Genomic DNA, 21700 nt, shown 5'->3' with positions numbered 1-21700 from the left:
CGTGTTTCCGTGCTTGTAAACAAAATTAAAAATCGTGATTTCGATTACGGGTTATTTGTGTTTACTAAAAGAGTAATGTTAGGGGATTAAATTTTGTAAATCAAATGATGCAGTTATTAATAATTGGATTATTGTGGTTAATTAATATGCTTATTTCATTTAGTTTGCAAAGTTTTAAACAAAATAATATGGTTGTTGATAATTGGATGGGTGGGTCCCTATGAGGAATTCTTGATTTTAGAGGAATTGGACTAGTGAGGGGAGGTGTCATTTGAATTTCTGATTTTGATCCCATTTTGGTCCTTGAAACTTAAAAACCGTCTTTTAAAACTCAAAATTCACCGTACGTTGCCTTAGCTCTATTAATTTCTTATGTGGTTTGATTTGGGTGCGCCAGACTAATCAATTTCTTTTTTATTTTTTTCTTCTCTTCAATTTCTTTAAACTTAATAATCACTGATTGTTGAATGTTAACGAATAATAAAGATTTTATAATCAAATCTATTGCACATAGAGCATAGTTTTATTAGGCGTTAGGTCTCATATATGTTTTCGGATGCAACTTACAAGTTTTAAAGAGAAGAGAGAGTCAACATGTCAAAGTAGACGAATTTTGAATTTCAGGGAATAAAGTGGTGACCGTTGATGGAGCAAAATGAGATTAAAATAAAGTTTTAGGGTGCTATTTTCTATTCACTTTTATTGGAATTTTAATGACATACTTACCCATCTAGAAAAAGACTTTCTAGTTTTCTGGAGATATGGGTTGAATAATTTGGGGATTTTTGGTTTTTCAAGAAGCTATTTGTTTGCATTTGAAACTGAGTTGGAAGAAATTGATGGATGCGAAGTTATAATCTGAATCAAGCAGGAGAAGCACCAAACCACTTCATCCATCTTTCAGAATAGAACTTGAGAAAAAGAAAAAAAAAAAGAAAAAGAAAAAAGAAAGACACTCCCGAATCCATATCATTGAAACTACCATTAGATTGCTCACAAAAGACCTTTAATGAATCAAGGACAATACTGAGGTTCGATTGAAGCTTTGAGTTTGGTTCAGTGAGCACCTCCTTCGAGAGGTAAAGAAATAAAAAAGTAAAAATGACCTGGTTAACTGATAGCCGCACAATCTCATAAAAGAGATCCAACAACTACATGTGTTTTCTATTTTGTTTTGTTATTTATTTATTTATTTATTTATAAAATGGGGGTCACTTTGCTTAAAAGGTCTGTAGATTAATGGTTGTTTTAGTAATAGTAGTGAGCGGAGAATAACGTTTCAATTTTTCAATCTTTTTTTTAGTGGATGAGATTAAGCTTTAGTTTGGGACCAAGATGATTTTGAAAAAAATGACTATAAGTTTTTTTATGTTTGGTAAACATTCAGCTTCAGTTTTTTTTCACAGTTTTAGATGAAAAAAGCCAAAAACACAAAGCAGCAAAGCTCAACTTTGAAAAACCAGCTTTTTTCATATCTGTTTTACATAAAAATTTATCAAACATTATAATACTACTTTTTTTTTTTTTTTTTTCAAAAACACTTTTACGAAAAAGTTTACCAAACACTCTGCTGCTTTATTTCACAGTTGTTTATTCTCACAACACAGCAGAAGCTGTTTTTTTCAAAGCACAACAATATCAAACCAGATGGAAGCTTCACACGCTTATAAAAGCTTGAAGGTTTCCACATATTTATTAAGAGTGGAAGCTTCATATACTTATAAGGCTTGAAACTTCACACATTTATTAAGATTGGAACCTTCAAACATAGGGTCTCAAAGCTTCGCACACCTTCGCCAATTACTAAACTCAATAAAGCCTGATGCATTGGGGCTCAAGGCAAAATCTATTTATATGGTTTCTCCCATATTTTGGGTCACTCAAGGTATACATGCAAATGAAAAAGATTCAACCACAAGCGTCAACAAAAAGCTTGTAGCTTTAAGAATTATCCTTCAGCAACACAGGAAGATTATGACAGCAACTTTGGCAACCCTGCTCACTTGGAAACTTGGGAGATTCCCATTATATGCTTATGCAATTAGGCACTTGGAAGCTTAGTGATTACTCAGTGACTTAGATTTTGCAAGTCACCAACCGAGAAGCTTTTCTCGCTTGGAAACTTGAGAGAGTACTGTTTGTACCATATTTTACCAATTCCAAAACTAATGAGTACCGGTCAGCTAAATATTTTTAAAGACCTACTAAATATTTTGTGCTAGACAACCCATGCCGAAGCACATGCTTTATGGGGCAACTGTGAACCTGATATGGTAAAACCACATGCAGTACAAGGTTTACTTGTTGCCCTAGCAGCACTGAATTTAGAAATTAGAATAATGTGATAGACTGGCAGTTATTGGATTTGGGGTTGGACTAACCTGTCCAGTCATACTCACAAAAGTCAGGATCTCTCAAAATTGGATCCACTTTATTTGAGCATGATAGATATATAACGAGGAGATAACGATATGTGGATACAAATTATACTGGTTATATGTAATTCTGATTCTACACTTCTTATGTAGCAGAGCACGATTATTCGAAAAATGTGAAGACAAAATAAAGCATGCTAATTAGGATTTTCATTCTTAATTACTGCTCGTACTCAGAGACATGAATTACAGTTGGAATATTCTACTCTTTAGGCAACCAATTTAGGCTTCTAACAAAAATGATCTTTAATATGCAAAGCGATCCCTGGATTATTTTTGGGATGTGCTATTCACACAACCTATTTTACTTCTCACACACCCTTGATAATTTTTGTCCGTTGATCTTTTTCAATTCATCCGATCCAACGGTCGAAAATTAAAAAGATGTGTGAGAAGTAAAACGGGGTGTGTGGATATCACACCCCTTATTTTTCAATCACCAATTTTACATCAACTAAGGAATTGCATGCATAATGTTACAAAGCAGCCTTACATGATCAAACCCTAGCTTGGAATTAATTTCTTAAACTGCCCTGACCAAATATTTATTTTACAAAGGTATATTTGCGTCAGGGTAGCTTCAAGACCCTCCTTCGGTAGCTTCAGTCATTAGTTGCCTAATGTTTTCTTTCCTGCGCTTACCCGACTCCTTAGATGGGCTCGAATTTATCAAGCTGTCCACAATTTTGAACCACTGGCTTGAGGGGTCGCACGAACTATCTCCGCTTAAGCATTTACAGGCATTTGTGACAATGATACTCTGGTCGCCTACATCCAGGCAAACTTCAGTACCATCCGTGGTCTTAGATTGGAGGTGCATCTGGGAATCCGAAACGGTATCCCATTGCAAATTCGGCTCTGTGCACGATCCCAATACTGCCGGCTTATTCAGTTGATCAGCTTGTATGCACAAAATAATTCCTCTCAGCATTAGGACCTTCGTGGATGTATAGATCCAGCCTTGAGTATCAGAGCATGGACCTAAGGACAGAGGGCCAACGGTTCCAGAATTTAGGAGGCACTGGCCTGTGGCTGGATGGAATATGATTTTATGCAACGTGGGTATAGATAAACCTGACCCTGCAAACAGCACAAATACATTAATCTTAAGTCTGCAAATTTGAACAGACATGGGTGTGGCTAGAGCGGATGTGGTTCCCCAATGAACCCGAGTTCGAATTTCCATCCCTACAATTTATTTTAGTTTAAAATAACATATAGCTTGTGTCAGTCGCCAATGAGTGCGTGCATGGGGATTTTTGAGTAAAACATCACCAACATATTCATGTCTGGGCGGCTGACGTTGAAAAATCGAACCATGAAATCGAACACACTATACCTTTGATAGAGGTTTGGAGGATAGATATTCTTTCAGTTAGGCTTGGGTTCCTGAAACTACTCCAATCCGAGTTCAACATTCCAAAATACTCTTCCACATCCTTCACCCCTTCCCTGATATAATAGCTCCCAGCCAGGCTCCACAGAGCAAAATCCACATCAAGTTCAAAAGCAGCAGCCATGAAGCAGTTTAAGTACCTGTTGTCATTTACATTGGTGCCCCTCAGGTCCACACCAAACTCGCTCACAAACAATGGAAGTCCTCTGTCAAGCAAAAAACCTGACCTTCCCTTCACGTTATTGTACACTTGGCCGCACACTTGGTTGAGGTTGCCGATCTCCCACGCATGCCCATCTGTAAATCCATACCAGTGTATCTCATATACCGTTTTGCCATAAAATGTGAGGTTCACTGGTCGATCCACAAGGAAAGACAAGTCTGTGTCAAAATTCAGGCCAGAGAGAATGACAAGCACATGTGGGTTTGCCTTGTGCACTTCCTCAGCTCCCCTCTGCATGTACCTATATCATGCATAGTTCACAGGATTATAGTTAATTACCATTAATTCGTTTAGTCAATGGTATATGCATAGAACAGAGAAATCATTGTGATGTACTTGGATATCGCCACTTGGGATAACAAATTCACTTATGTTATAACATGTGAGTTTGCTTGAAATGAAATGCCGCACTTACATGTACCAATCCTCAACATTCTGTCTGGGACCTCGCAGCTCATTCCTCAAGCTCATGCCCACCACATTGCGCACGCCACGGAACAACGTGGCCATTCTAGTTAGGCCAACGATCCAATAATCAGGGTCGAAATACTCGTCGCCAAAGAAACCATTGCCGTCAGTTTCGCTGCAACACCATCCAGGCTTGCTTAAGTGATTGTCCAGTATAACCATCACATTGTTGTCCCCAAGGGTAGAAACCACTGCCTACACATATGAACATAATAATCAGTTATTAACGATGCTTAAAATAATAAACCTATAAAAATAAAATTGGAAAATGCAGACTCTCTTCACTCTGTTTTGTAGGTAATATATACCATTCTTAAATCAGCTACTCAAAAATTTAAAACTATGTCATGTATATAAACTGAACTTTATTTCGTACGTATGATCAAGAAATTTTTAAATTTACACTCATGCTCATATATATATATATATATATATGTATGTGTGTGTGTGTGTGTGTGTGTGTGTAATATTGATTTCTAATAACATATCGTTCATCAATGTTACAATAAGTAGATTAGTAATACCAAGTTGCAGTGTTAATGGTTGATGGTGCACAATAATTTACTAATTTTGTAGGAAATTTAGATTTTAGCCCAATCAACGCAAGAATCTTTTAAGTAAATGAATGTACCTTGCGGTTTCAATTTAGACATTTGCATTTATTATTGGAAACTGTTATTAGCACTTTAAAAATCTCATTCTACACTCATCATAAGTGTATTTTTCTTTCTAATTATAGAAAATTTAGAGTGTCAAATGAGATTTTTGAAGTGCTAATAACAATTCCCTTATTATTTTCTATGACAAGTTTACCCTTTAAGTAATAATGGAAAGAATACAATGTTTCTTCATAATTATGTGTTTTTTTCCTCCAAAATTGATTTTGAATTTGTGTAGTTGTAGTACATATATATCCAATTGTTTCAAAAGGGAACTATTTTTTTTTGGTCCATTAAAATTAGGGAAACTTAATGAAACACTTTCGATATTGTTTGCTTTTAACGAAAATGACATTTTTACCTTGAAAAGTCATTCCTGTTACTATTTACTTACACTTTTATTTTGTCATTTTCATTAAAACTAAAGTTTTTGAAGACTTTTCGTTAATTTTCCTTTAAAATTTTCCATAAAGTGATGGCCGAAGAATTTTTAATTTTTATTTTGTAAACTGTAAAGTCAATCCCACTCTACTATTTTCATCATGAGAATTGACTATGTGAATATGTTAATAAAAATAAAAATGCACAATGTTATGCAGCCGAACCCTGATGGTTAAAATTCATAAAAATCATTATTAGAAAAACCTATGGAAGCTGTGACTTCGTTGCATTTAAATTCATTTTATTTTATGAAAAAATTAATATCCATATTCATATGGGTAAATTCATTGTAGTCAAGGAGGGGGCTTTAAAGTTCACGTGGCTTAGGGACAAGTTTCAAGTAGTGCCACCTGAAATAGGAATAGATAATCCAGAGTTGCTTCCGTATGTTAGAGCTTACCTTATGTATATATTATTTTCGTAACAAGATAAACTTTATAACTTACTTTTCTAGTAGAAAATTTTATATTCATTTGTTTCTATTGTGTTTCTAACCATTTTTAACTTTAGGGACAAATAGGGAATGCAGAATAAAAACGTTTATTTGTATTAATGCCAGCTTATCCTCGATGGCATGCATGGTAGTCAAAATTCGGTTTTACCTTAAACTTGCTTGAAGGATTGAGTTAAGTTAAAACCCGCAAGAACTAATGTATTTTTTTTGCTGTTTGTTTCCTGTGAAAATTAGACTCGTACCTGCAGAGCTCTTATAAGGGAGAGATTGACGAGGCCAGGGTTGTTGTCCTGGATACCGGAAATGTAATCGTCCAGTCCGAGGCTCTGAAACGACTGGCGAACAGTGACAGCTGCAAGCATCCAATTGGTGGTCAAGAAAAGCGGCCACGTCAGCCTGACGCAGTTGAATCCCATTGATGTGATGAGCTTGGCGATTGCGTCCACCGGCTGCTTACTGAGACCTTCGGCGAAAGAGGTGTCCAGATGCGACGGCCAGTTCACGCAGGCCAGCTTCACTCGCGTCCCATTCTCGTCGGCGATCCACCGCGAGTAGGTGTAGAGTGGGAGGGCTGAGACTGTGTTGAGAGAAAGGATAAAGAGAAAGGAGAAGAGTGAGATGATCGGCCTTGCCATGGTCGGGAAGATGGTTGAGAAGTTACGGGAGATCTCACTCTTATATACTGTTGATTGATAGGCCACCACATTCCATGCAGGACATTCCATGCACTCCAAAATAAATAAATTTATGATGGATCCTATAAATTATTCCCAAAAAATAAATAATTCCTACAACATTTTCATATTTCTAAAATTTTTCTAAATTTTCTAATATATAAAATATTTGCTAAAAAAAATTCCTAAAAATTTCTAATGTGACATTATATCATAAAAATTACAAGGCATTTCCTACCCTACCCTCATCCCTCCCATCCTCCCCACCCCGTCCCTCCCCACCCTTCCCAGCACTCACACATCTAATATCACATATATAAATCAAATTCAAACATATAATATCACAAATAAAAAAAAAATTAATTGGAAAAACGTGGGGATAACGTTTAAAAAATGTGGCACATGTATTATGACCGACTAAATTCGTCGAAACAAAACTAACCAGTTTGTCGAGGAAAGATTACACAAAAATGTCTGCCTAGATTAATTTTTGGTGACAGAAATGGTGGGAAAATGCCTTTGCCCAGTGAATTTTACATTGTTTCATCGGGCAAACCCTTTAATTTAGAGGAAAATTTGATGTTTTTGGAAAAAAAAAAAAGTAAGAGAAATTTGAAAGTTTGCCTGTCAAATTTAAAAATACGGCTCGACGAAATGTGTAAGTTGGCCCAACGAAATTTACCAAATTTGCCTTGCAAGGACTAAAAACTCAAAATTTCCCTAATTATTTATTTATTTTCAAACAATTACAAGATCATCGAATTTGATCATCATGTCAATTCAATGTGTGATTTTACCCTCGATTAAAGTCCTTGCAAAAAATTCTCAATATTAAAAGTGATATATCCGTTAAATCGTGATGATACATTTATAACCATCGAACCTTTCATCTTGTTACCTAATCCCTGAAAGTTTGTTTTTGGTAATTTTTGGCATATGCGATCTCGTACTATATTCAAACAAGTTTAACGGTTAGATCATTGAAATTAGTTTCATAGACTTCCTATACCGTCAAAACAATTCAACAAACTCTTGGAGTTTATTCTATGGTTCTATTAAGTAGAACGTAAGATTTTGTAATAACCACTAGTGTAAATATTTTAAATTGATGATTGAGTTCGTTTATTGTATTAATCTAGATTAAAGGATTGTAATTGTAAAAAAATTATCAAAATCATATCTAAAATAACCGTTAAATCGTGATGATACGTTTTTAACCGTCGAGGGATTCGTCTCCTTACCTAATCCCTAAAAGTTTTTTTTGGTGATTTTTTATGTATGCGATTTCGTATTATATTCAAACTAGTTAGACTGTTGGATTGTGAAAATTAGTTTTGTACACTTTGTATACCATCAAAACAATATAGATTCAACAAACACTTGGAGTTTATTATATGGTTCTATTAAGTAGAACGTAAGATTTTGTAGTAACCACTAGTGTAAATATTTTAAATTGATGATCGGGTTTGTTCATTATATTCTTCTAGGGTCGAGGAGTGGAATTGTAAAAAATCATCAAAATCGAAGCTAAATGATGGTTAAATTGTGATTTTTTTTGTTTCTTACCGTCGAAGGATTTCTTCCAATTTCCTAATTTCAAAAACGTTTGTTTTGATATTTTTGGCATATGAGATCTTGAAGTATATATAAACAAGTTTGATGATTGGATCATTGACACCGGTTTCGTAGAATACGTATCCTGTCAAAATAGTATATTCAACAAACACTTAGAGTTTATTCTATACTTCTATTTAGTAGAACATAAAATTTTGTGGTATCCACTAGTGTAAATATTTTAAATTTGATCGGGTTCCTTCATTGTATGGTTGTAGGATCGAGGAGTGTAGTAAAAAATCATCAAAATCAGAGCTAAAATGATCGTTAAATCATTATTTTTTCATTTGAAACCGTTCAAGGATTTTGTCACGTCACCTAATATCTGAAAGTTTGTTTTTGATGATTTTTTGGCATAAAGAGATATCGGAATATAGACCAACTACATTAACGGTTCAGATTGTTAAATTAATTTCTTGAATTGCGAAAATCATCAAAGGAATTGAATATGCAAAAAATCATTCAATTTTGCCCAATGAAATATTACATTTGGCCCGACCAACTGCAAGCCCTAAATCATAAAGTATACCTTTTTTTATTTTTTTTATTTTTTAATTTTTTAATTTTTCATTAACTTAATGAAATAGGGATTGCCCAACGACGTAATCATAAAGTATACCTTTTTTTTTTTTTTTTTTTTTTTGAGTTCTTAATTTAATTTTTCATTAACTTAATGAAAAGGGGATTGCCCAACGACGTATTTGTTCATTCATCGGGCAAATTTGGCATAATGCTTGCGGATTTGTCCCTTGCCGTGATCATTTTACTAGTCTAAATTATTCATCGCCTAAAGTCTCTGAAAAAAAATCAAAGCAATAACCAATTTTGTCCGGCCAAATTTTTATTTTTGTCGGGCAAATTAACTTTACCCGACTATTCGTTGGACAAAGTTTAGTCGGACAAATGGTAAGTTCTTGTAGTGAAAGCGAACTCTGACTTTAGAATTACATTACTTTCCAATCATCATTTTTACGTCAACTAATGAATTTCGTAATTTTACAGAGCAACCTTAATTACTTGACGAACCCTATCACGTAATTAGTTTCTTAATATGACATGACCAAACAGCTAGTAATTACTTCCTTACAAATATATATATGTGCGTCATTTGATATTTATTAAGGAGCCTGCATCATTTCCTACGATTGCCAGTCCGTTCTTCAGTAGCTTTAGTCTTTAGTTAGTTGCCTCAATCATATGCACGACTGAGGTTATCTCGAGAATGGGGCCTGTAGGTGTCGTATTTATCGTGCTGTCGACAAGTTTGAACCACTGGCTAGCTGGGTCGCAAGAATTATCTCTGCTCAAGCATTTGCAGGAACTTGTGACAACTGTATTGCTGGAGTCTACATCAAGGCAAACTTCAGTGCCGTCCGTGGTCTTAGATTGAAGGTGCAACTTAGAATCCGAAATGATATCCCATTGTGAATTCGTGGTCGTGCAAAGTATCCCCACTGCTGCCGGCTTGTTCAGTTCGTCAGCTTGTATGCAGAAATACGTTCCTTTCAGCGTTAGGACCTTCCTGGATGAATAGGTCCAAGCTCCAGACTGAGAGCATGGACCTAACTTCAAAGGGCCAAGGAATCCAACTTTTAGGAGGCAAAGGCCTGTGGCTGGATGAAATATGATCTTGTGCATTCTGGATTGAGATAAGCCTGGCCCTGCAATCAACACAAACCCACAATAAAACTTTCTGACACAAGCGATATTCTATCTTAAACTAATTTAAACTCCAAGGAGAAAGATTTGAATTCATGTGCTATAGGGGTCTAGCCAATGTGGCTGCGGCACTACACCCTTGTTAATTTGTCACAAGCAAATTAGCGTTAGCCCTCCAAAAATGAAGTATATGATTCAGATCTCTTCAATAAAACAAAGATTATGTGTTACACTCAGTCAGCTATTATGTGGGCATGCAAGGTCGACATCTCATCAACCGTTAGAAACCACTTGCGTGCATAGGATATTAGCAAAATCAAACGAGGAAATTGAAACACGCTATTACGTACCTTGCAAAGGCGATTGGAGGACAGAAAGTCTCTGAGTTAGGCTTGAATTCCTGATATCACTCCAATCCCAGTTCAAGATTCCATAATACTCTTCCGCACCCACCACCCCTTCCCTAAAGTAATAACTCCCAACCAGAGTCCACAAAGCAAAATCCACATCAAGTTCAGCAGCAGCAGCCATGAAGCAGTTTAAGTACCTGTTGTCATTTACATTGGTTCCCCTTTGGTCCGCTCCAAACTCACTCACAAACAATGGGAACCCTTCTTCAAGCAAAAATCCTGACTTTCTCTTCACGTTATTGTATACTTGGCCGCACACTTGGTTGGGATTGCCGCTCTGCCATGCCTGCCCGTCTGAAAATCCATACCAGTGCACTTCAAATACTGTTTTCCCCGCAAATGTGAGGTTCACAGGCCGTTTGGCTAGGAAAGATAAGTCCGTGTCAAAACTCAAGCCAGAGAGAATGACCAGCACGTCTGCGTTTGCCAAGTGCACTGCCTCAGCTCCTCTTTGCATGTACCTATAAAACGGATAGTTAATAAAAGTTAAAGGTAATTTTAGTATTAGTTCGTATTGATCAGTCGTTTGTACGACTGGTTTTGGTTCGTTACCAGCCCAACGATTCACAATTTGCTGCTCTCACTTTATGTATAGAGATAAACGAATTCGTTCTCAGCTTGAAATGAAATGAAGCACTTACTTGTACCAATCGTTAACATTCTGTTTGGGGCCTCGCAGCTCATTCCTCAAGCTCATGCCGACCACATTGCTGACGCCTTTGAACAATGTGGCCATTCGAGTTAGGCCAGTGATCCAAAGGTCAGGGTTGAAATACTGGTCGCCAAAGAAACCATTGCCGTCGGTGTTGCTGCAACACCACCCAGGCTTGCTTAAGTGATTGTCCAGTATAACCATCACATTGTTGCTCCCAAGGCTAGAAACCACTGCCTAAATATATGATAATAAAATCAGTCATTATCTTTTGTGAATATTTGAAAATATAAATTATGAGGGAACTATTATTGTCATTCTAAAAATTTAAAACCATATCATGTAAAACCTAAATGTATTTCACATAGTTGACAAAAACTTAGATTGACATGCCGGCACGGTTATACACCCCTCTTAAACAACGTGTATTTATGAGTTTGACGCTTGTAGTTTAGGTAGAACTCCACTTTATAATTTCAATTTTCACTACTTAAGTTTTTGTAATTTACTAATTCTTGCAATTTGACTTGGTAAACTACATTTTATGTAGTGAAATGATCTATGAATAGAGGATCGATAGAAGCGAAACTCGAAATCACACCATCAAGAATAGGTCCAAGCATTCCTCTTTTGTGTAGTTGAGACTTAATTCTGTAATTTACTAATTCTTGCAATTTAAAGACAACAATTTAATTGTCAATTTATTTGACAAAATTAACAGGTGTGATACATAGTGAGGGAAATTTGCTCCTGCTAGGTGTAAAAATACCATACATTCATCCCAATTGATAATTTAATAAAATAAAATAAAACATTAACTCAGTAGAATCATAGTCGTTGACAACATCTAATTCTACATGTACTACATCCCCATAACTGAGAAAGATTTTAAGTATTCCGGAAACACAACTCAGTATAAATAAAATTGTTTAGAAATGAGAACTTATTTCTGGCACACTAAAATATTTCTCTATATCTAAAACTATATGACTAAAGTGTATCTTATCCAAAACTACAAGGACATAAAATCATGCTTTGGTTGTATTAATCTATTCTAAATCATGATATCTTATACCTAGATTAGTAATACTAGTACCACAAAATATTAATATATCTATCTCTACTAATTAATAAAAACACTCATTGTCAACCAAAACTTTATGAAATTATCAGTTTAACCCTCTAATTAAAACATAACATGAATAAGACATATGGGGCAGAAATGTAATTTCACACAACCAAATTTTGCTTTTTTTTTTTTCAAAGCCTCACCAACATGTAATCCTAACATATCTCTAATTTAAAATAAAAAATAAAATAAAAAACTTCTCACTCCCACATTCTCTATCACTCTCTTCATCTTTAATTCTATTTCAAAAACAAAAATAAAAAAAAATTTCACACACTTTGTGTGTGCCCGTATACTAATTAATTATTAAGAGCTTGGGTTATGTAGTTGACCCACTTAAGTTCTAAGGGTTGCTAAATGGCAGGTAGAATGGTGGTGCATAATTTGGGTCACATCATACTAATTACTGTGTAATTTATTTGATTTTAGTAATTAAAAAAAAACTATTCTTGATATTGCCGTCATTAACTAAAGCAGTAACTGTACCATGAAGTTGAAAATTGATACATACCAGTAATTTTATATTGTGTCAAAAATATAGATTGATGCATCAAGTATAATAACACAAGTAGTTGAAATCTTTTTTTAAAATTTTTAGTTAATTATATTATTATATTTAATATACTTAACTGTGTTTTCGCTACGCCAAAAAAATCTCTGAATAGCGGGGGATGGACTGACATCAGATGGATAATCCATGCACAATAATTTACATATTCCGTCCATAATGAGTCGGGTACGTAGATCAGATGTCGGTCTTTCCACTGGAAAGTTACCCTTAGCTTAGCTTTTACGTTAAACTACTCAATAATATTAAAAGAGTCTTATGACATTATTTATTTTTAATGTTAATGATATTTTTACTTTTAAAAGTTATTCATGATACTATTTATTTACAATTTTTTTTGATTAAAAATTAAAATTTTCAAGTTATTTTTATTAATTTTTCTTAAAATTAACTTAAAGAAAACCTAATTTCTCCTAGGATGATTGTGGGGTCCATGCAGAATATAATAATTAAGCAAATGATATAAATAAATAAAATAACCAGCATAGTTTCTTTTCCTTTTCTCAGTTTGTTTCCCGGGAAGATCAGAGACTTGTACCTGGTAAGCTTTCAAGAGGGGGAGATCGACGAGGGCGGGATTGTTGGACTGGATACCGGAAATAGAATCGAGCAGTCCGAGGCTCTGAAACGACTGCCGAACAGTGACAGCCGCCAGCGTCTCATTGGTGGCCAGGAAAAGCGGCCACGTGAGCCTGACGCAGTTGAATCCCAGCGACGTGATGCGCTTGGCGATTGCGTCCACCGGCTGCTTGCTGAGGCCTTCGGCTACGACGGCGTCGAGATGCGACACCCAATTCACGCAGGCCAGCTTCACGCGCTGCCCACTCTCGTCGACGATCCATCGGGAGGAGGTGGAGAGCGGGAGAGCTGAGACTGCGGGCGTGAGTGTGAGAAGGGAAAGGATCGAGATAAAGGAGAAAAATGAGATGATTGACCTTGCCATGTTGGGAGGAATGTTGAGAGTATATGGAAACTCAACCTTCATTTTATATACTAGTGATTCAAAGGCTCACCACACTTGTATAACAAATTTAATTACGAAAATGCTACTTTTATCATCTAGTTGTATCATCATTTGCATTATCTCTCTAATAGCGATGATACTTAGGTGCGTTAGTGGACCCTAGCTTTATTAGAAATATTGTACAATTGATGGTACAAGTAGATGGTAAGTGTAGTACAACTCATTTAATTAATTATGAAGATATAAATTGTTGAGGAAATTGTAGCAATTATCCTTTTACTTTAACCCAATTAGAGTAATGATCATTCAACTAAAAATCTGTGACCATTAGTCCCTTAGCTCATCAAAATGTGCAACTATGGTCTTTTTCGTGAACTCTGTTAGAACTTCCGTCAAAATGAGTCACGTGTCATGCATGTAAGGCTGAATCAAGGGGCAAATATGAAAACCAAATGAGAAAAATTATATCAATGATCTCTCAACTTTAACCTAATTGGAGAGATGGTCCCTCAACTCTAACCTAATTGCAGTAGTGATCCCTCAATCTTAACCTAATTGTAGTAATGGTCAATCCAACATAACTCATTTTGACAGAATTTTGATAGAGTTGACAAAAAAGGTCATATCTGCACGTTTTTTATGAGTTAAGGGACCAATGATCGTGAATTTTTAGTTGAGAAACTATTGCTCCAATTGGATTGAAATTGAGAGACCATTGCTACAATTTTCTATAAATTATTACAAGGCTTTATATACTTAATAAACACCTTATTATGCTAAGTAACATGAAAAATAATTATGTATTTATTAGAGGTCTTAGGTTCGATTGTAAGTAAGAGGTATTAGGTTCGATTCTTGCCAATGACGTGTTTCGAACCATATTATTGTTAGCCTATTATAAGGCTTGCTTAGCCCACTTCACTGCCCCTTTAGTGTAAATAATATTGTTTGTTCAAAAATCTTAATTTATTTGTGTTATGACATGTATTTAATTATTAGCATTTTACTTCATGTTTATAGCATATAATTAGAACGCCGTCCCCATATATTATAAGACTTGAATTAGTAAAAATATGACAGTGCGATCATATATACTATAAGACGTCAATTAGTAAGAATATGTGACGGGACAACCATCACAATTATTCTCTAGTTCCATACTCTCATTTTATTAGCTTGCATTACTTTATTTTATTTTTGTTTTGATAATTAAGTAAATATGATGTAGATCAGTTGTCTGAATACGAAACTATATGAACTAAAGTGGAGGTAGTTGAGATGAAGAATATTGTGTGTTGCCTATTGTGCATAGGGCATTGAGAGATCACGTTTGATGTGTTATCGGCTCCGTCCATGTTGGATTTGGAAACACGCCAAGTAATGAAAGTGGTCACGTATGAGCAATTAGCAACAAAAGCTAAAAGCAACGACAGGAAAAGGTAACAAGGCCAAAACCTTTAACTTAACTTATGGTATCACATATTTCGAATGGTGCTTGGACTTTTTGGTCTTTGACACACTTGCAAGGCATTCCACACATAATGCTTAGTATTCCTTTCAAGTTATCAAATTCTCGAAAGAATTATCTTGGAATTTCTTCAACCGTGTGAGTGAGGTCTACTCTATTGGTGGAGAGAGTATTCAATGAGTTCACGACATTAAACACAAAGAATAGGGATCACGGGTAAGTAACATGATACATGAAGTGAGCGGGCTAGCTTTTTGTGTGTAGAGTCAGACGATACATGTGATTTATCGACTCAACAAAAAAAATTCTCCGATTTTTAAATGGTATGCAAGGTCGAAAGTGAAATGTGGTACAAGTGTATTATTGTTTTACACCATGCTTACCTGCTTGGAATGCAAGCAGACAACACTTTGTTACCATCTCCAAATCCAAAGCATGGAATATATTAGGTTAGGGGTGTGATGTCCATACACCTCTTTTTACTTCTCACATATTCTTTTAATTTTCAGTCGTCAGATCAGATGAATTGAAGAAGATCAAATGACAGAGATGTGGGAGAAGTAAAAAGGGATGTGTAGATAGCACACCCCCTTAGGTTATCTTCATCAAAGACGGATAATGTTTTCCCCGATAATTGAGATCACTTGCTCGTAGGGATTTTGAGTACTTCCAATGTGATGCAAGCTTTTCCGGTTAAACGACCTCAAACCTGTTAAACCCGAAAGAAAGGTGGAAACAATGCTTAAGCATATTGCATTCCTTCAAATGATGTTATGTGACCCAAGAATTTCTTTGAATTAAGACAAGACTAACCCGCCCACTCATTGCTGTGAAGCCAATACCAACAAACAGATTAGAAGACTCCAGGCGAGTTTGTGCAAGAGCAGAAGTAACCTGTCAAGTAATATTCGGGAAAGTTAATAAAGCAAATAAAACTGGTTACAAATTTTTAGTCAAAAAATAGTACTGGATGGACACTAAACAAGCAAGGGACGCTAAACCATCATTATTAGATACAACGATGTTGAAAGCAGGCAGAAGCAGAACAAAACCCTCATCCAAGGAACAGTATGCAAAGTCCTATAAGAAACTGTATGGGGCACTGGTTTACTGCTTGGATTTTTAATGTTTTCTTGGAATTTTAAGTTAGGGTCACTATGATCACGTTTTGCTGCTACATTTGCTTTAGCATCTAACTCGGAATGTTTTTGCAGACGGAAATTTCTAGGGTCCAAAATGCGCAGGCCCAAAAAAAGGTTGGGCATGGCTGGCGAGGTTTTTAAATGCTTTCCCTGCCAACAGATACGCTGCTCTTGCGCTTACAGCATTCCTATATGTAATTTTTTACAGAAGTAAATAATCTTTGTAGAAAGAAATAGGAGAAAAATCGGAAGATGCTGAATATCATCTCAGACAACCTCTTGAAGGCACTAAAAGAACGACAAGATTCAAATCTGAACTCGGTCATTGCAGAAATCGAGGCCTACATAAAGGACAAAGAATTCCATCGTGAGCCTGAGGGAAGGACCCTGTTGGGCTCTTTGGAATCAGATACTTACGTTCCTGAAGTTGATTACCAACATTCAAATCATTGTTTGCACGGCGTGTGCCGCTACTGATTGTATTTGTATGTGTCATAGGTTTACCGCCTTCTGTGATTCCTGGAGAATCTGTTCAAGAATGTTTTGCCATCATCCATGTTGTAAGTCACGTTAGAACTTATATGTGAGAAGTGAATCAAAACATCTAATAAAGACATGAAACACTACAAAAAATATGGGCACTGCACACTATAAATTATTTGTGCCCTTTGAGGTCAAAGGGCACCAACATATGTGTCCATAGACCAATGGCAACCGTGCAGCAACTAAGTTTGTATCTGTGCCCTCTATGGGCGTCACCATTGCTAAAATGGCACAATACACTGTTTGGTGCTCAAAGATACAGGCACAAATAAAGACCTTTTTGTGTCTATGTTCTGACAAACTTGTCAGATGACCTTCTCCATCCATGTTTGCACTATTTTTGTTATTGTGCCCAGTAGGTTCCATTTAAAAAAAAAATAGAAATGCAAAATTTTGAAATAAAACCAAAAATTTAAAATTTTCATAAAATCAAAGATGGCAGCCTCTGCTGTAAAAAGCAACCCAATAGTAGAAATGGAATGTCTATAATGAAACTACATAAATATTCCTCATAAAGTACATGTTTACAAGGGTTAAAGATAAAAGACCAACAAAATAATGAGATTTTCCTATCAATGTATCCATGCATTCCTACATAATTGCCATCCGTAACTGATTTTACCCTTTTTCCCAGCTCAGTGGATTATGCAATCACCTTCCTGAAATCCAAACCAAAGGAAAAATGAAAAAGGGAAAGGATCACATATTTTCAGTGATGTTTTACTGCCCAAACATCCAATCAACATTGAGAATTCATAGTATCCTGAAAATCGATTTAAAATAACCAAATGTGATCAGAGCTCGTAACACCAGCATGCTTATGTTTTCAAGCGCATTCTAAGTGCCACTTGAAATATTAAATGATTAACATATTGGAATCTAGTAGCCTGTTGTTACCAATGCGTAGAAAGGGTAGCTCACCTTAAGTTCGACTCCGGACTCTAGACGTGAGCGCATACCCACAATGGAGTGTTGAACGCTACATTCTTGCAAGAAGCAACCATGAGAAATAATGGCATCCATAATCTACAAAATTCATTTGCCCATGAGATCAAATATGTTCTCAATAATTACAAATCAAGTGATATAATATTTTTAGAGCTAGAATTTGATCCCAAGTGCAAACCAATCCACAACTATAATGCCAGTGAAGAAAAAGACCAACCTCTGCCTTCTCGATGACTGGAGACTTCTTGAATGACAGTAAAATATGTGGGAACAAATACATATAGACCACAATTGATCAAATCACTCATCTGCATTTAGAAAATAGATAACCCTTACATAATGTGGCATGTAACAAAGCACATAAAACAAAGAATTGAGATCATGAAGCACCAACTAAATGAACAATTTTGGGACAGTAATTGCATCGTGTACATACAAAAGTCATTGGCTTCTCAGTATAATGCAAAAGTTCTTTGGTGGTAGGATCAACAACCAACTTGTAATAACCCGTCCTGGGATTTACGGAAGAAAATAGGTATTTTTGTATTTTCACTAAGTTTGGGGGATACCTTCCTTTTTAAAATTATTTTTAAACTTTAATCGGTGAGCCCAAGGGGCCCACCCCCTGTTTTGTTCCCCCTGCCGTGTCCCTCTTTTCTTCTTTCTTCTTTTTCTTTTTTCTTCTTTTCCTTCTTTTCTTTTGTTATCTGCACCTTTTTCCTTTCTTTTCGAAAACTCTCTCATTCCTCTCTTCTTCTTCCCCGTGACAACACACACACCCACACACACACACACACACCCACAGCTACACCTACTCGAGGAAATCATCACCATCATCGCCGTTGAACTGCTTCTCTCTCTCTCTCTCTCTTTCCCCTGCTTGCGGTGCCGGGAGGACACGAACACCTCCGGCGAGTTTTGGTTGTTTTCCGGTTGGGTAAGCCCTTTTTCTTCTTCTTTTCTTATGTTAGACTTTGCCTAGATGTGGTTATTGAGTTTGGGTTCTTGATTTCCAAGGTTTTGGAGTGTTTTTGGCACGGGTGAGTGCACACCCAATTTTCCGGCGAGCACCGCTCCTTTCGAGGACATTTCCGGCCAAACCACGGCGAGTTGGCCGGCGTGCAAGGTATCAATCTCTTCGTCTCGCTGAGTACTACAACTTTCCTTTTTGTTTCACCCAATTTCATTGAGTATTGAAGAAGTTATACTCGTTTGAATCTTACCCAGTTTCCGGCGGCCTCAGTGACTTTCGAGGCAATTTCCGGCCAAACCACGGCGATTTGGCCGGCGTGCAAGGTATCAATCTCTTCGTCTCGCTGAGTACTACAACTTTTATTTTTGTTTCACCCAATTTCATTGAGTATTAAAGAAGTTATGCTCATTTGAATCTTACCCAGTTCCGGCGGACACCCGTGGCTTCCAGGCTGTTTTCCGGCCAACTCCGACCACGATGACGGAAACCAAGGGTATATTTCGATTCCTTACCTTCGGGGCTTCATTTTGGTATATTGAATGAGATGTTTTGGTTGAGTTTTGAGCTCCAACGGAGCTTGGGAATTCTCCGGCCGAAATCCGGCCTTCTCCCTCCTTGGAATCCGGCGAACTCCAAACCCAAGGCCTTTGGGCCTTTCCTGCCAAGCCCAAAACCTGGGCAGCCCAACCCAAGCCTTTTATTTTTTTTATTTTTTTTGTTTTGTTAATTTTAAGGCATTTGGGCCGTTTCATTTAGGGCCTTTGGCCCGTTAACCCTAAACCCATTAGACCCAAACCCTTAGGCCCAAACCCGGATCCAACCCAAGCCCAAACCCATTACCCTTTTAATTGAGCCATTGGGCCATGAGGTTTCAAACCCAAACCCACTTTCCTTCTAACCCAAACCCAACCCACCTAAAACCTAAACCCAATTACCCTAACCCAAAACCCTAAAGCCCAAACCCGTGATCCTGACCCATGACCAGTTGACCCGGACCCGGACCCGGTCTGACCGTTGACTTTGACTTTGACCGGTCAACGATCAACGTTGACTTTTTGGGTTTTCGTGCGGGACCCCTCCTAGGCTAATTTCGACGTTCTGAACCCGTTTCCGATGTCCGTTTTCCCAAATTCATTCGTTTGAGTAGAGTTTGACTAAATGTACCATTTATGTGCTTAGGGGCAATTATTTGTGGCGTTTCCGTCTTCGCTAGTGGCGTGGCTTTTCGACGGCGAAGTACTGTGAGTGGACCCCTTCTAAAAATGCATGTTTTAATGGTAGAATTGCATACACAGAAAAACATGACTTTACGATTATGTTTTATGAAACGTTTTGAGATAACATGCTTACTGAGGCTAGATTGAATTATTACTATTTTTCATATAACCCATGTTCTTATAGAAGATCTGATGGATGACGATATGATATTTAGAACATGTTTAGAACACTTCTTTATAGTATAGATGATGGATGACTTTATACTATGAAGTTGATTTTCAATATACGTATGTTCACTGGTTTTGTACTTACCTAGTGGTCCTTTCCGCTACGGGACGTAGGGATAGATCCGGTCCGTCCCGGGCGACGGTTTGGTGTTGGCATAGGGCCTGGAGTGTGTTTTCCTCTGACTGTCTGCTCAGAGACGGGGAGCCGGCAAGGGGCCTGAAGTGCATTTTCCTCTGACTGTCTGCTCAGAGACGGGGAGCCGGCATGGGGCCTGAAGTGTTATATCGGACATTCACTAGTGATTACTATTTTATGCGAATTATGATTTGAGACATTGCACGACATGCTAGATTTCGAAAAACCTATGTTTCTCATTATATATGTGTTTTCATAAAACCTGGGGGTTAGTATGTTGATAACTGTTTATTTATATATATATCAACTTGGTCCACTCATGTTTGTTTTGCGCCCCCTTCAGAACTTAGAATCGAGGCATACAATCCCAACGTCCAGGCACTTCCACATCGGCATCTTCGAGTCTTCTCGGTGTAGGACCCACTTCTTTGTTTCATTCAATTTTATATTATTTTTCTTCTAGTGTTCTAGATTAGAGGTGTGCTCTGAACACGGTCTTTATTTGCATATTCATTATTCTTTTATATTTATAAACCTTATTTATCCCTTATTTTCAGCATTTGCACTTAATAAATGGCTTTCGTCACCCTCGGGTGTTGGCCAGCACGTGCTTATCCTGGTATTCGGGGAATATCGGGGTCGAGGCGTGTCACTGCCAAAACTGGTTCAAAGATTCAGCAAAAACTTACAGATGAACCCAAAAACGAAGTATGGCATGACGAAAAAAACAAAAGGATAGAACATCAGGAATATGAGGGAGAGTTGCAACATTATTCAATAGTTCAAGCAGTCTGTCAACAAACTAACCCTTTATTACTAACATTGTACCCATCACCTTATATCCTTTATGAGCATCCGCAATGACGAACAAGAAGAAGCAATAAAAGGAATTAACTTTTCAAAATCTTATCTATAATTCCAAGCAATAATCACAAATAATTTTCATTAAATTCTAGAAATGAATTGTATAGTGGTACGACTAACAACTACTAATTGATATTTTGACATGTCACAACAGGCCACGCCGCAATCAAAATTTAGGTCCAGTGACATCAATGGCACTCTAGATTAGAATTTCATTAACCTTCAATGTTTATCATGTTTGAACTCCAATCCAAATCAGTCGTGACTATGTGTTCGATATATGCAAATGGATTTGAGTGTTTAAAAAGGATTAAACGCAACTGCAGAAGAAGATGGGATGGTGCTTAGATAACTACACATGCTTAGAAACAGAGAGCTATTCTTCCTACTATCCAATCAACAAAATATGATAAATCAATTTGTTGCTTTCCTAAT

At 36.7% G+C, this 21700-nt stretch overlaps 2 protein-coding genes and 1 long non-coding RNA gene across 4 annotated transcripts; 1 reads left to right on the top strand and 2 right to left on the bottom strand.

Annotated features, from left to right (window-relative positions):
• Positions 1-1520: 1520 nt before the first annotated feature.
• LOC137731426 (glycosyl hydrolase 5 family protein-like) lies at positions 1521-6711 on the bottom strand. Its single transcript, XM_068470534.2, has 4 exons — positions 6319-6711; positions 4470-4717; positions 3775-4295; positions 1521-3515 (listed from the first exon to the last, which is right to left on the bottom strand). The coding sequence occupies exons 1-4, from the start codon at positions 6709-6711 to the stop codon at positions 3016-3018; spliced, it is 1662 nt and encodes a 553-aa protein (XP_068326635.2). The 3' UTR covers positions 1521-3015.
• A 2543-nt stretch (positions 6712-9254) lies between these two features.
• On the bottom strand, positions 9255-13809 carry LOC137732392 (glycosyl hydrolase 5 family protein-like). Its single transcript, XM_068471699.2, has 4 exons — positions 13321-13809; positions 11075-11322; positions 10374-10894; positions 9255-10025 (listed from the first exon to the last, which is right to left on the bottom strand). Exons 1-4 carry the CDS (start codon positions 13765-13767, stop codon positions 9541-9543), a joined length of 1701 nt encoding a protein of 566 aa, XP_068327800.2. The 5' UTR covers positions 13768-13809; the 3' UTR covers positions 9255-9540.
• Positions 13810-18534: 4725 nt separating this feature from the next.
• Positions 18535-21305, top strand: LOC137730000 (uncharacterized). Of its 2 annotated transcripts, XR_015957514.1 has the most exons (6): positions 18535-18784; positions 18865-18973; positions 19075-19143; positions 19245-19313; positions 20000-20814; positions 20959-21305. It is a non-coding gene; the product is annotated as an uncharacterized LOC137730000 (long non-coding RNA). The 2 variants fall into 2 exon arrangements; XR_015957513.1 differs by lacking the exon at positions 20959-21305 and having other exon boundaries at positions 18537-18784; positions 20000-20951.
• Positions 21306-21700: the final 395 nt, after the last annotated feature.

The sequence above is a fragment of the Pyrus communis genome, chromosome 16 (genome assembly GCF_041283825.1).
Source record: "Pyrus communis isolate YQ-2024b chromosome 16, ASM4128382v1, whole genome shotgun sequence".
In the NCBI taxonomy this organism is placed as follows: domain Eukaryota; kingdom Viridiplantae; phylum Streptophyta; class Magnoliopsida; order Rosales; family Rosaceae; genus Pyrus; species Pyrus communis.
The sequence above is the reverse complement of the archived record's forward strand: the minus strand, read 5'-3'. Positions and strand labels throughout refer to the sequence as shown.

Bases quoted from the DNA above. Each gene is read 5' to 3' on its own strand.
- LOC137732392 (XM_068471699.2), bottom strand. From the start codon at position 13,767: ATGAAGGTTGAGTTTCCATATACTCTCAACATTCCTCCCAACATGGCA. The intron at 10,895-11,074 runs GTAAGTGCTTCA...TCCGTTTTATAG, and splicing joins AATGTTAACGATTGGTACAA to GTACATGCAAAGAGGAGCTG. The intron at 10,026-10,373 runs GTACGTAATAGC...TGTTGATTGCAG, and splicing joins CCTCCAATCGCCTTTGCAAG to GGCCAGGCTTATCTCAATCC.
- LOC137731426 (XM_068470534.2), bottom strand. From the start codon at position 6,711: ATGGCAAGGCCGATCATCTCACTCTTCTCCTTTCTCTTTATCCTTTCT. The intron at 4,718-6,318 runs GTACGAGTCTAA...TCATATGTGTAG, and splicing joins CCCTTATAAGAGCTCTGCAG to GCAGTGGTTTCTACCCTTGG. The intron at 3,516-3,774 runs GTATAGTGTGTT...TGCTGTTTGCAG, and splicing joins CCTCCAAACCTCTATCAAAG to GGTCAGGTTTATCTATACCC.